General features: G+C 48.7%; 2 protein-coding genes across 2 annotated transcripts in view; both read left to right on the forward strand.

Annotated features, from left to right (window-relative positions):
• The window catches only part of LOC308158409 (hepatoma-derived growth factor-like), a 17,134-nt gene extending 17,052 nt beyond the window's left edge, over window positions 1-82 (forward strand). The window contains exon 8 of the mRNA XM_080531997.1: window positions 1-82. This exon is cut by the window's left edge and continues 1,726 nt beyond it. The gene's annotated coding sequence lies outside the window, so the exon portion shown is untranslated.
• A 2,967-nt stretch (window positions 83-3,049) lies between these two features.
• mrpl24 (mitochondrial ribosomal protein L24) lies at window positions 3,050-11,329 on the forward strand. Its single transcript, XM_080531033.1, has 6 exons — window positions 3,050-3,091; window positions 5,506-5,692; window positions 8,047-8,142; window positions 8,284-8,387; window positions 9,135-9,265; window positions 10,594-11,329. The coding sequence occupies exons 2-6, from the start codon at window positions 5,510-5,512 to the stop codon at window positions 10,728-10,730; spliced, it is 651 nt and encodes a 216-aa protein (XP_080387159.1). The 5' UTR covers window positions 3,050-3,091; window positions 5,506-5,509; the 3' UTR covers window positions 10,731-11,329.
• Window positions 11,330-13,683: the final 2,354 nt, after the last annotated feature.

Consider the following 13,683-nt stretch of genomic DNA (forward strand, 5'->3'; position numbering starts at 1 on the left):
ATATTTGGAATATATCAGCAACTTTGTTGACGCACCTTTCTGCAGTAGGACCCGGAGCCCTGCTCTGTCTTCAACCTCAATAAAGACCTGAAACCTGTCTGTCTGCCTCAGTCGTCTACCTCAGTCTGTCTGTCTGCCTCAGTCTGTCTGCCTCTGTCTGTCTGCCTCTGTCTGTCTGTCTGTCTGCCTCAGTCTGTCTGTCTGCCTGCCTCAGTCTGTCTGTCTGTCTGCCTCTGTCTGTCTGCCTGCCTCAGTCTGTCTGTCTGTCTGCCTGCCTCAGTCTGTCTGTCTGCCTGCCTCAGTCTGTCTGTGTGTCTGTCTGCCTCAGTCTGTCTGTCTGCCTGCCTCAGTCTGTCTGTCTGTCTGCCTGCCTGCCTCAATCTGTCTGTCTGCCTCAGTCTGTCTGTCTGTCTGCCTCAGTCTGTCTGTCTGCCTCAGTCTGTCTGCCTCTGTCTGTCTGTCTGCCTGCCTCAGTCTGTCTGTCTGCCTCAGTCTGTCTGCCTCAGTCTGTCTGTCTGTCTGTCTGCCTCTGTCTGTCTGCCTCTGTCTGTCTGCCTCAGTCTGTCTGTCTGTCTGCCTCTGTCTGTCTGTCTGTCTGCCTCTGTCTGTCTGCCTCAGTCTGTCTGTCTGTCTGCCTCAGTCTGTCTGTCTGTCTGCCTCAGTCTGTCTGTCTGCCTCAGTCTGTCTGTCTGTCTCAGTCTGTCTGTCTGTCTGCCTCAGTCTGTCTGTCTGTCTCAGTCTGTCTGTCTGTCTGCCTCAGTCTGTCTGTCTCTCTGCCTCAGTCTGTCTGTCTGCCTCAGTCTGTCTGTCTGTCTGCCTCAGTCTGTCTGTCTGTCTGCCTCAGTCTGTCTGCCTCAGTCTGTCTGTCTGTCTGCCTCAGTCTGTCTGTCTGTCTGCCTCAGTCTGTCTGCCTCAGTCTGTCTGTCTGTCTGCCTCAGTCTGTCTGTCTGCCTCAGTCTGTCTGTCTGTCTCAGTCTGTCTGTCTGTCTGCCTCAGTCCGTCTGTCTGCCTCAGTCTGTCTGTCTGTCTGCCTCAGTCTGTCTGTCTGTCTGCCTCAGTCTGTCTGTCTGTCTGTCTGCCTCAGTCTGTCTGTCTGCCTCAGTCTGTCTGTCTGTCTGCCTCAGTCTGTCTGTCTGTCTGTCTGCCTCAGTCTGTCTGTCTGTCTGCCTCAGTCTGTCTGTGTGCCTCAGTCTGTCTGCCTGCCTCAGTCTGTCTGTCTGCCTCAGTCTGTCTGTCTGCCTCAGTCTGTCTGTCTGTCTCTGTCTGTCTGTCTGTCTGCCTCAGTCTGTCTGCCTCAGTCTGTCTGTCTGCCTCAGTCTGTCTGTGTGCCTCAGTCTGTCTGTCTGCCTCAGTCTGTCTGTCTGTCTGCCTCAGTCTGTCTGTCTGCCTCAGTCTGTCTGTCTGCCTCAGTCTGTCTGTCTGCCTCTGTCTGTCTGTCTGCCTCAGTCTGTCTGTCTGCCTCTGTCTGTCTGTCTGTCTGCCTCAGTCTGTCTGTCTGTCTGCCTCAGTCTGTCTGTCTGTCTGCCTCAGTCTGTCTGTCTGTCTGCCTCAGTCTGTCTGTCTGTCTGCCTCAGTCTGTCTGTCTGTCTGTCTGCCTCAGTCTGTCTGTCTGCCTCAGTCTGTCTGCCTGCCTCTGTCTGTCTGTCTGTCTGCCTCAGTCTGTCTGTCTGCCTCAGTCTGTCTGTCTGTCTGTCTGCCTCAGTCTGTCTGTCTGTCTGCCTGTCTGCCTGTCTGCCTCAGTCTGTCTGTCTGCCTCAGTCTGTCTGTCTGTCTGTCTGTCTGCCTCAGTCTGTCTGTCTGTCTGTCTGCCTCAGTCTGTCTGTCTGTCTGTCTGCCTCAGTCTGTCTGTCTGTCTGTCTGTCTGCCTGCCTCAGTCTGTCTGTCTGTCTGTCTGCCTCAGTCTGTCTGTCTGTCTGTCTGCCTCAGTCTGTCTGTCTGCCTGTCTGCCTCAGTCTGTCTGTCTGCCTCAGTCTGTCTGTCTGTCTGTCTGCCTCAGTCTGTCTGTCTGCCTGCCTCAGTCTGTCTGTCTGTCTGTCTGTCTGCCTCAATCTGTCTGTCTGCCTCAGTCTGTCTGTCTGTCTCTCTCTCTCTCTGTCTGTCTGCCTCAGTGATGTCTGTCTGTCTGGCTGGCCTCAGTGATGTCTGGCTCAGTGATGTCTGTCTGCCTGCCTGTCTGTCTGTCTGTCTGGCTCAGTGATGTCTGTCTGTCTAGAAACTGAGCAACTGAGAAGTGTAATATTCATTACATATGAATATGAATTACATACCTTAAATAACTTACCTTTTACAACAGGTACATGTTGGGACACCCTTTAATTATAATATTGCCTAGCAACAAGGTCTTGGTTCATTTCTGTTACCCTGTTAACATCCGGTTGATACCTACCAATAAAAGAGTCGATACTCTGTGGTCCTACAATAATTCTTAGATATAAAGTGTAAACAAGACAAGAAGCTGTTTAGATTAAAAATACTTTTTTACATCAGTTCCTGATTTTAAATAGATTTGACCGCAATCCTGGACAGGCGTGTCATAACAAGCTGCAGTGCCCTGCTCCGTCCACCAGAGGGCAGCACCGCTGCGGTGTGACACCGTGTTCAAGTACACTATTCTGTCCTCCTTTGTGCTACATGGGGAATAAGATGCCATTTGATGCCGCTGCTGGATCCCCCTCTGTTCTAATTTTATACTTCACACATCAACGTTGCTAAAGGAAAATTAAGGTTTATTTTGACAAGTCTCGCGAGACAAAATAAGCACAGATTTGTTAATAAGTCTCGCGGGATTTAGGGCCTGGATTTTTTTTCCTCTAGCGACATTGATGGAATACTACTACTTCCGTCTCCTGGTGACTCTCCAGGCCAGCAGGGGGCAATACACACCATTATTATACGCCAGCAGGGGACGCTACACACCATCCAGGACAGCAGGGGGCGCTACACACCATTATTGTACGCCAGCAGGGGGCGCTAAGCACCATTATTGTACGCCAGCAGGGGGCGCTAAGCACCATTATCATTAGTTGGTTTTGCGAAGCGCCGTTGAGCCCCGAAGAAGACGTCCTCTCATGTGTGACTTTGGCGACTGAAGGTAAGAAGCTTCTGTCCAACTCTGCTGTGTTATATATCTATAAACCCTATAACCCTATCTATTATATATGTTTATATCTGATCTGACTGTGTCTGTGAGTATGACTGAGGACCAGGGTGACTCTCTCTGTCCACCGTGTGTCTGTCTGTCCAGCTGGGTTATAGTATTGTATCTCTGTGTGACTGGCTGCATGGACCCAGAGATGTTAGAGATATCATCTATGCTGACACCTACCTTAGATGTTATATCTCTCTCTATATATATACCTACCTTAGATGTTATATACTGTATATTATTAGACCAGAGCCTCTCGACCCAGAGATGTTATAGATATCATCTATGTTGACACCGTTAAAGTGGCACACAAACAAAAAGCCTTAGTTTTAACGGACCGGAGTGATTTGATGTGTCCTGACTGAGATTCCACAACCAGCCTGTGGTCCGCTAGGACACCTCTGTACCCCTAACCCTTTAACCTCTCTACCCAGACAGTAGAACCAGAGCCTCTCTACCCAGACAGTAGAACCAGAGCCTCTCTACCCAGACAGTAGAACCAGAGCCTCTCTACCCAGACAGTAGAACCAGAGCCTCTCTACCCAGACAGTAGAACCAGAGCCTCTCTACCCAGACAGTAGAACCAGAGCCTCTCTACCCAGACAGTAGAACCAGAGCCTCTCTACCCAGACAGTAGAACCAGAGGACCTCTCTACCCAGACAGTAGAACCAGAGGACCTCTCTACCCAGACAGTAGAACCAGAGTCTCTCTACCCAGACAGTAGAACCAGAGGACCTCTCTACCCAGACAGTAGAACCAGAGCCTCCCTACCCAGACAGTAGAACCAGAGCCTCTCTACCCAGACAGTAGAACCAGAGGAGCCTCTCTACCCAGACAGTAGAACCAGAGGACGCCAGGGTTCCACGGGTTCTTGAAGTCCTCGAAAGTTTGTGAATTTGGGAAGAAAAAAATCAAGGCCTTAAAAGTTTTAGAAAATAGACATGGGTCATTGAAAGTGCTTGAATTCCCCTCTCTCTCTCTAAAATATATATATATATATTTTTTGAAAATACGTTATTATAGAGACCATCTAGTGTTCTACACATTCAAGCCTCTCTTTTTAATTGTTGTCTGTGAGCGGATAGTTCCTGTTATATAAACTCTCATCTAGATCTGTCTCAAACTATGCCGTGTTGGTTCCTTGAATTTGAGGGAATTGAGTCTTGAAAGGTGCTTGAATTTGATGTGATCAGTCCACCAGTCGTCGCAGGAAGAGTCATCCAGCTCAGGCCAGGGGCCACTGGCAGTCTCTGTGCTAGAAGGAAAACCTTATAATTCTAAACGGAGATAGAACCTTATCATTCTAAATGAGATAGAACCTTATCATTCTAAACGGAGATAGAACCTTATCATTCTAAACGGAGATAGAACCTTATCATTCTAGATAGAACCTTATCATTCTAAACTGAGATAGAACCTTATCATTCTAAACGGAGATAGAACCTTATCATTCTAAACGGAGATAGAACCTTATCATTCTAAACGGAGATAGAACCGTATCATTCTAAATGGAGATAGAACCTTATCATTCTAAATGGAGATAGAACCTTATCATTCTAAATGGAGATAGAACCTTATCATTCTAAATGGAGATAGAACCTTATCATTCTAAACGGAGATAGAACCTTATCATTCTAGATAGAACCTTATCATTCTAAACGGAGATAGAACCTTATCATTCTAAACGGAGATAGAACCGTATCATTCTAAACGGAGATAGAACCTTATCATTCTAAACGGAGATAGAACCGTATCATTCTAAATGGAGATAGAACCTTATCATTCTAAATGGAGATAGAACCTTATCATTCTAAATGGAGATAGAACCTTATCATTCTAAACGGAGATAGAACCTTATCATTCTAAACTGAGATAGAACCTTATCATTCTAAATGGAGATAGAACCTTATCATTCTAAATGGAGATAGAACCTTATCATTCTAAACGGAGATAGAACCTTATCATTCTAAACGGAGATAGAACCTTATCATTCTAAACGGAGATAGAACCTTATCATTCTAAACGGAGATAGAACCTTATCATTCTAAACGGAGATAGAACCTTATCATTCTAAACGGAGATAGAACCTTATCATTCTAAACGGAGATAGAACCTTATCATTCTAAACGGAGATAGAACCTTATCATTCTAAACGGAGATAGAACCTTATCATTCTAAACGGAGATAGAACCTTATCATTCTAAACGGAGATAGAACCTTATCATTCTAAACAGAGATAGAACCTTATCATTCTAAACGGAGATAGAACCGTATCATTCTAAATGGAGATAGAACCTTATCATTCTAAACGGAGATAGAACCGTATCATTCTAACGTCACGATGTATTTTCTCCCCCAGCAGGATGAGGTTAACAGCGTTGTTGTCCCTGGCGGCCAAGGTGGCGTTCCCCAGGAACTATCGCTTTGGCACGAACCGGCCGTGGACCATCGCCGCCCGCAGGCTCAACCCCCCGGGGAGGCAGAGGAAGAAGGTGTTCATCGAGCCCATCGCCTACGAGGACTGGGCTGTGTTCAGAGGAGACACGGTGAGCTGGAATAATAATATTGATTGATTATACTTTATTGTCCCCGAGGGGAAACTTGTCTTGGGCATGGTACTTTCATGCTTCAAGTGCAACAGAGACGATACATACAACATACAGTAGACAAAGTAAACAACAGGACAGCAACAAACATTGAGTGACATTGATTGGCAGCAGTTTCCACCTGGACATGGCATCAGTTGGTATAAATATATATTGCACATAACCCTTCAAGTGGTGTTTTCGAATATTGCACATGGCCCTTCAAGTGGTGTCTAAGATAAAGTGCAGGTGCTGGTGATCATGTCCTAATCATAATTTCTGCTTGAGCGAATTGATTAGTTTAATGGAGAATGGGACAAATGATAGTTTTAAGAGCTTATAATTACATCTTGGCATGCGAAGCCTTCTACCTAGGGGGAGAACTTCGTATTCTGTGGAGAGCGGATGTTGGGGGTCTGCGATTATCTTGTTAGCCTTGTCCAGGACAGCTTTTTCATATAGTTTATTTAGGATCACATAGTCTCTTTCACCTACAATTTTCATAGCTGTTTTGTGAATGCTGACTAGTCTGTTTTTTTGTTGTACAGTTAAGTTGCCAAACCACACAATTATTCTCTATCTCAATTATTCCATATCTGATTACACTTTCAACAATGGACTGATAGAAAATTCTCATGTAAAAAAATAATTCTCATGTAATATAATATAATATAATAATAATATAATAATAATAATAATAATAATAATAATATAATATAATAATTATAATTATAATTATAATTATAATCATATAATAATAATAATATAATAATAATAATAGTAATAGTAATAATAATAATATAATAATAGTAATAATAACATAATACTAATGATATAATAATAACATAATAATAATAATAGTAATAATAATAATAATACAATAATACAATAATAATAATACTATAATAATAATGTAATAATAACAATATAATAATAATAAGGATAATAATAATAATAATACAATAATATAATAGTATAATAGTAATAATAATAATAATAATAATAATAATAATAGAATAGTAATACTAATAATCATAGTAATAATCATAATAATGTTAATGATAATGATAATGATAATGATAATGATGATAATAATAATAATACATTAGACTTATATAGCGCTTTTCTAGACACTCAAAGACGCTTTACAAACTTAAGATCGAGTAATAATAAAAAATAAACAAAAGGTAAAAGTATTTGGGCCTAATTAAGGTAGTGCTGGGGACACATGGGAAGGGGAGGGGGAGAGGGTTAACAGGTGAAGGCAAGCTTGACGAGGTGGGTTTTGAGGGCCTGTTTAAATGTTGGCAGGGTGTTGGCCTGTCTGATGTGGTTGGGGAGGGCGTTCCAGAGGGACGGGGCTGCGGCTGAAAAGGCCCCATCACCTGGGAGAGCAGACCCATGTCTGAGGACCACAGGTTCTGGGATGGGGTGTGTTGGGGGAGGAGGTCGGTTAGGTACTGGGGGGCGCAGGCATGGAGGGATCTGTATGTGAAAAGTTGTCTTGTCTTCTCTCCTCCCCTCCCCTTCTCTCCTCCTCTCCTCTCCTCTCCTCTCCTCTCCTCTCCTCCTCCCCTCTCTCCTCCTCTCCTCTCCTCTCCTCCTCTCCTCTCCTCTCCTCTCCCTCCTCTCCTCTCCTCTCCTCTCCTCCCCTCCCCTCCCCTCTCCTCTCCTCTCCTCTCCTCCTCTCCTCTCCTCTCCTCTCCTCCTCTCCTCTCCTCTCCTCTCCTCTCCTCTCCTCTCCTTTCCTCTCCCCTCACCTCCTCTCCTCTCCTCCTCCCCTCTCCTCTCCTCCTCTCCTCTCCCCTCCTCTCTCCTCTCCTCTCCTCTCCTCTCCTCTCCTCTCCTCTCCCCTCCCCTCCCCTCCCCTCTCCCCTCCTCTCCTCTCCTCCCCTCCTCTCCTCTCCCCTCCTCTCCTCTCCCCTCCCCTCTCCTCTCCTCTCCCCTCCTCTCCTCTCCTCTCCTCTCCCCTCCTCTCCTCTCCTCTCCTCCCCTCCCCTCCTCTCCCCTCCCCTCCCCTCTCCTCTCCTCTCCTCCCCTCCCCTCCTCTCCCCTCCTCCCCTCCTCTCCCCTCCTCTCCTCTCCTCCTCTCCTCTCCTCTCCTCCCCTCCCCTCTCCTCTCCTCTCCTCCCCTCCTCTCCTCTCCTCTCCTCTCCTCCCCTCCCCTCCCCTCTCCTCTCCTCTCCTCTCCTCTCCTCCTCTCCTCTCCTCTCCTCTCCTCCCCTCCCCTCTCCTCTCCTCCTCTCCTCTCCTCCTCTCCTCTCCTCTCCTCCCCTCTCCTCTCCTCCCCTCCTCCTCTCCTCCCCTCTCCCCAGGTGGAGGTGCTGGCAGGGAAGGACCAGGGAAAGCAGGGCCGGGTCTCCCAGGTGTTCAGACACAGGAACTGGGTCGTCCTGGACGGCCTGAACACGGTGAGTTACTGAACACCGTAACCATGGTGACGGGGGGGGGGGGAGTGGTCACCATAGAGACGGGTGATGTTTTCATGTTGTTGGTTATGATGTAATATTGTTTGGTTATGATTAAATTAATCTAGTATCTTTGTGTGGCAGCATTTCAGGTACATCGGGAAGTCGTCAGACTACAGAGGGACCTACATCGCCAGTGAGGCGCCCATCCTGCTAACTGACGTCTCTCTGGTCGACCCCAGTGACAGGTGAGGCTGGGGGAGGTAGAACACCAGAGGAGGCTGGGGGAGGTAGAACACCAGGGGGAGGCTGGGGGAGGTAGAACACCAGGGGAGGCTGGGGGAGGTAGAACACCAGGGGAGGCTGGGGGAGGTAGAACACCAGGGGAGGCTGGGGGAGGTAGAACACCAGGGGAGGCTGGGGGAGGTAGAACACCAGGGGAGGCTGGGGGAGGTAGAACACCAGGGGGAGGCTGGGGGAGGTAGAACACCAGGGGAGGCTGGGGGAGGTAGAACACCAGGGAAGGCTGGGGGAGGTAGAACACCAGGGAAGGCTGGGGGAGGTGGAACACCAGGGGAGGCTGGGAGAGGTAGAACACCAGGGGAGGCTGGGGGAGGTAGAACACCAGGGGAGGCTGGGGGAGGTAGAACACCAGGGGAGGCTGGGGGAGGTAGAACACCAGGGGAGGCTGGTGGAGGTAGAACACCAGGGGAGGCTGGGGGAGGCTGGGGGAGGTAGAACACCAGGGGAGGCTGGGGGAGGTAGAACACCAGGGGAGGCTGGGGGAGGTAGAACACCAGGGGAGGCTGGGGGAGGTAGAACACCAGGGGAGGCTGGGCTCATTGTAATGGAATGAGGAATGTTGTCAAATGTTAATCCAGCATCAGATCTGTCTTTGTCAGATGTTGGGTAGTAGAGATGAAACCAGCCAGCCAATAGGGGGCTCTGGCTCCAGCCAATAGGGACCCTGCCTGACTCTGGCCCCGCCCCCACAGGAAGCCCACGGCGGTGGAGTGGAAGTTCACGGAGGAGGGGGAGAAGGTCCGCGTCTCCCTCAGGACCGGACGCATCGTACCCAAACCCCTGGTCCAACGCAGGGACGGGATAGTCCCACAGCAGTGGAAGGGTGAGGGAGGGGGAGGAGGGGAGGGGGAGGAGGGGAGGGGAGGGCGGGAGGGAGTAAGTAAGTAATGTTTATATTAGATGGGTGGGTGGGATGGGTGGGAGGGAGACAGGGAGGGAGGGAGGTAGGGAGGGATGGATGGATGGATGGGAGAAAGGGAGGGATGGGAGGGAGGGATGTATGGATGGATGGGAGGGAGGGAGGGAGGGAGGGAGGGAGGGAGGGAGGGATGGAGGGATGGATGGATGGATGGATGGATGGATGGATGGATGGATGGATGGATGGATGGATGGATGGATGGATGGATGGATGGATGGATGGATGGATGGATGGATGGATGGATGGATGGATGGATGGATGGATGGATGGATGGATGGATGGATGGATGGATGGATGGATGGATGGATGGATGGATGGATGGATGGATGGATGGATGGATGGATGGATGGATGGATGGATGGATGGATGGATGGATGGATGGATGGATGGATGGATGGATGGATGGATGGATGGATGGATGGATGGATGGATGGATGGATGGATGGATGGATGGATGGATGGATGGATGGATGGATGGATGGATGGATGGATGGATGGATGGATGGATGGATGGATGGATGGATGGATGGATGGATGGATGGATGGATGGATGGATGGATGGATGGATGGATGGATGGATGGATGGATGGATGGATGGATGGATGGATGGATGGATGGATGGATGGATGGATGGATGGATGGATGGATGGATGGATGGATGGATGGATGGATGGATGGATGGATGGATGGATGGATGGATGGATGGATGGATGGATGGATGGATGGATGGATGGATGGATGGATGGATGGATGGATGGATGGATGGATGGATGGATGGATGGATGGATGGATGGATGGATGGATGGATGGATGGATGGATGGATGGATGGATGGATGGATGGATGGATGGATGGATGGATGGATGGATGGATGGATGGATGGATGGATGGATGGATGGATGGATGGATGGATGGATGGATGGATGGATGGATGGATGGATGGATGGATGGATGGATGGATGGATGGATGGATGGATGGATGGATGGATGGATGGATGGATGGATGGATGGATGGATGGATGGATGGATGGATGGATGGATGGATGGATGGATGGATGGATGGATGGATGGATAGATAGATAGATGTGTAGATGGATGGATGGATGGATGGATAGGTAGATAGGTAGATAGATAGATAGATAGATACAGTAGATAGATAGATAGGTAGAGATCGATAGATGTTTAGATAGATGTGTAGATGTCCATAGACATGGCTGTGGTCTGCCCTCTCAGATGGCCCTAAGGACACCAGTCCTGAGGACGTCTTGGAGAAGACCTACGCCCCCTCCCTGCAGACCCTGGAGGAGGAGGTGATGGAGCGCATGGGCCTGGAGGAGGCGCGGAGGCCCAGGAGAACCTACTGGTACTGAGGGGAGGCCCTCACCCTGGGGTCACTAGGGGTCACTGGGGTCACCCTGGGGGTCACTGGGGGGGTCGTGCTGAAGGACAACAGGAGGTGTCGTTGCACCAGGGGTTTTTCCATCAACGTTGCTAAAGGAGAATCCAGACTTATTCTGACTCTCAGTCTCCTGAGAGTTGGGTTCAGCGATGTTGATGGAATACCCCCCTGTCGTACCCCCCCCCCCTCACCCTCCCCCCCTGAGGTACCTCACCCTCCCCCCTGAGGTACCTCACCCTCCTCTGTCCTGATTGGTCAACACGGAGCAGACGCTGTGACTTTATCCCTCCCCGGGGAGGCTGAGGGAGGCTGGGGGAGGCCGGGGGAGGCTGAGTGAGGCTGGGGGAGGCTGAGGGAGGCTGGGGGAGGCTGGGGGAGGTAGAAATCGGAGGACGGACTCTTGGAATGGAATGAGGAGTTCTGTCACACAGGGTTGCAGTGAGCTTCTGACTTCTCCCTCCGCCAGCCTCTACATACGTATGTACATGTAACCCTGGTAACCCTAACCCTGTGTCTGCTGTTTCAGAACCTTCAGTTTGTAAATGCTTTAATGTCGTTAATTAAAATGTAATCAACAATCCTGTTCGTGGCTTCTCTCTCTTCTTTGTTTGCACAAAATAAACCAGATAAAGCAGCTTAATAAACACAGTTTTGTTACTTTGAATCCAGACAGTTGTGGGTGAGTATCATTGTCCAAACCTAAAGTCCTGATAGATAGATAGATGGATGGATGGATGGATGGATGGATGGACGGACGGACGGACGGACGGACGGACAGATAGATAGATGGATGGATGGATGGATGGATGGATAGATAGATAGATAGATAGATGGATGGATGGATGGATGGACGGACGGACAGATAGATGGATGGATAGATAGATAGATAGACTTTATTTGTCATTGTTACAGTACAGGTACCAAACAACGAAATTTAGGAGGGGAGGCTCCCCTGGTGTTTAGCAAAGGAAAAAGAAACACATTTTGGAAAAAGCATAGATGCATAAAATCACAAGAAGGTAAGGAGCTGGTTTACATCAATAGAGGCTATGTACACAATCCACTGCACTATACTGCACAGATAGTCAACTAGGGTTGTCATATTTCACAAGAAAGTATTTTTTTACATTTTTTTAAAGTGTCACAGTTTGCAGGCCCGAAAATGTACATGTTTGTGCCTCAGCACTAGCTGCCATACAATCCGTCCGGACTGTCCTGGGCCCAGAACTTAGGCCTTTTCTGTGTTCAGGGCCCTGACGGCCCTGTGGTAGAAGCTGTCCCTCAGTCTGTTTGTCTTAGCGGCCGGGGTCCTGTACCTCCTGTTCGAGGGCAGCTTGACAAAGTGTTCGTGCCCAGGGTGGGTCGGGTCCTTGGAGATCTTGGAGGCCTTCCTGAGACAGCGTGTGTTGTACAGCTCTTCCAGAGAGGGGAGGGTGGCGCCGGTGATCCTCTGTGCTGTTCTCACGACTCTCTGTAGCTCGTTTCTCTCCGCTGTTGTGCAGCTGTGGTACCAGTTGGAGATGCCGAAGGTGAGGATACTCTCCACTGTGCCGTGGTAGAAGGCCACCAGCATCTCCTGCTTGCTGTGTTGTTTCTTGAGGCATCTCAGGGTGTATAGCCGCTGTTGTGCCCTCTTGATGGTGCCTTTAGTGTTGTCCTTCCAGGCCAGGTCATCCCGCATGTTGTGTCCCAGGAATCGGAGGTTTGAGACTACCTCCACGCTCTCTCCGTCGATGAGCAGGGGCAGGATCTCGGACTTTTTCCTCCTGAAGTCTACGATGAATTCCTGGGTCTTTGACTTGTTTAGCAGCAGGTTGTTTATATGGATGGATAGATAGATAGATAGATAGATAGATAGATAGATAGATAGATAGGTAGGTAGGTAGGTAGGTAGGCAGGTAGAGAGAGAGAGAGAGATAGATAGATAGATAGATAGATAGATCGATGGATAGATCGATGGATAGATCGATAGATAGATAGATAGATAGATAGATAGATGGAACCTAAAGTCCAACACATTTCAGTCAAGTTTAAGATCCGAGGGTTTTGGTGCTCAGCTCATTTTGTTGATTGTCAATTATCGTCTCGTACTTATCGTCTTTACTATTGACAGCTTGACTGAGACTTTTTACCTTTTGTAGATTGTACATTTATTATGTCTGTATGTCTAGACTTTGTATGTTCAGGACCCCAGGAAGACTCGAGGGGCATCTGTGTGCTTCTAATGGGGATCCTTAAATCAAATAAAACCAAGCAGTAGATCAAATCAAAATCAAATCAAATTGTATTTGTATAGCGCATTTCTTACAAGATGCAACTCAATGCGCTTCACATAATAAACATTCTCAGTCAATCAATCAATCAATCAATACTGACAGAGCCGCAAGCAGGCAAAAGTAAAAACCTGTACACTATGTAGCCAGGAAAATTCCCTTGCAGCCCTCTACACATAGAGCGACTACTAGCCAGTTTGCCTACCAGCACCCAGCGGTGGGCCCCCACAGTAGAGGACAATATAATAGCAAAACTATTACCTGGGCGCCTCCGTTAGACTAGCCAAACCAAGACAATCTGAGCGTTTACTGCAGAGGGACAGGGAGGTTTACTGCAGAGGGACAGGGAGGTTTACTGCAGAGGGACAGGGAGGTTTACTGCAGAGGGACAGGGAGGGTTACTGCAGAGGAACAGGGAGGGTTACTGCAGAGGAACAGGGAGGGTTACTGCAGAGGGACAGGGAGGGTTACTGCAGAGGGACAGGGAGGTTTACTGCAGAGGAACAGGGAGGGTTACTGCAGAGGGACAGGGAGGTTTACTGCAGAGGGACAGGGAGGTTTACTGCAGAGGGACAGGGAGGGTTACTGCAGAGGAACAGGGAGGGTTACTGCAGAGGGACAGGGAGGGTTACTGCAGAGGGACAGGGAGGT

Source organism: Nansenia antarctica (genome assembly GCF_963989245.1).
Source record: "Nansenia antarctica genome assembly, chromosome: 5".
Classification (NCBI taxonomy): domain Eukaryota; kingdom Metazoa; phylum Chordata; class Actinopteri; order Argentiniformes; family Microstomatidae; genus Nansenia; species Nansenia antarctica.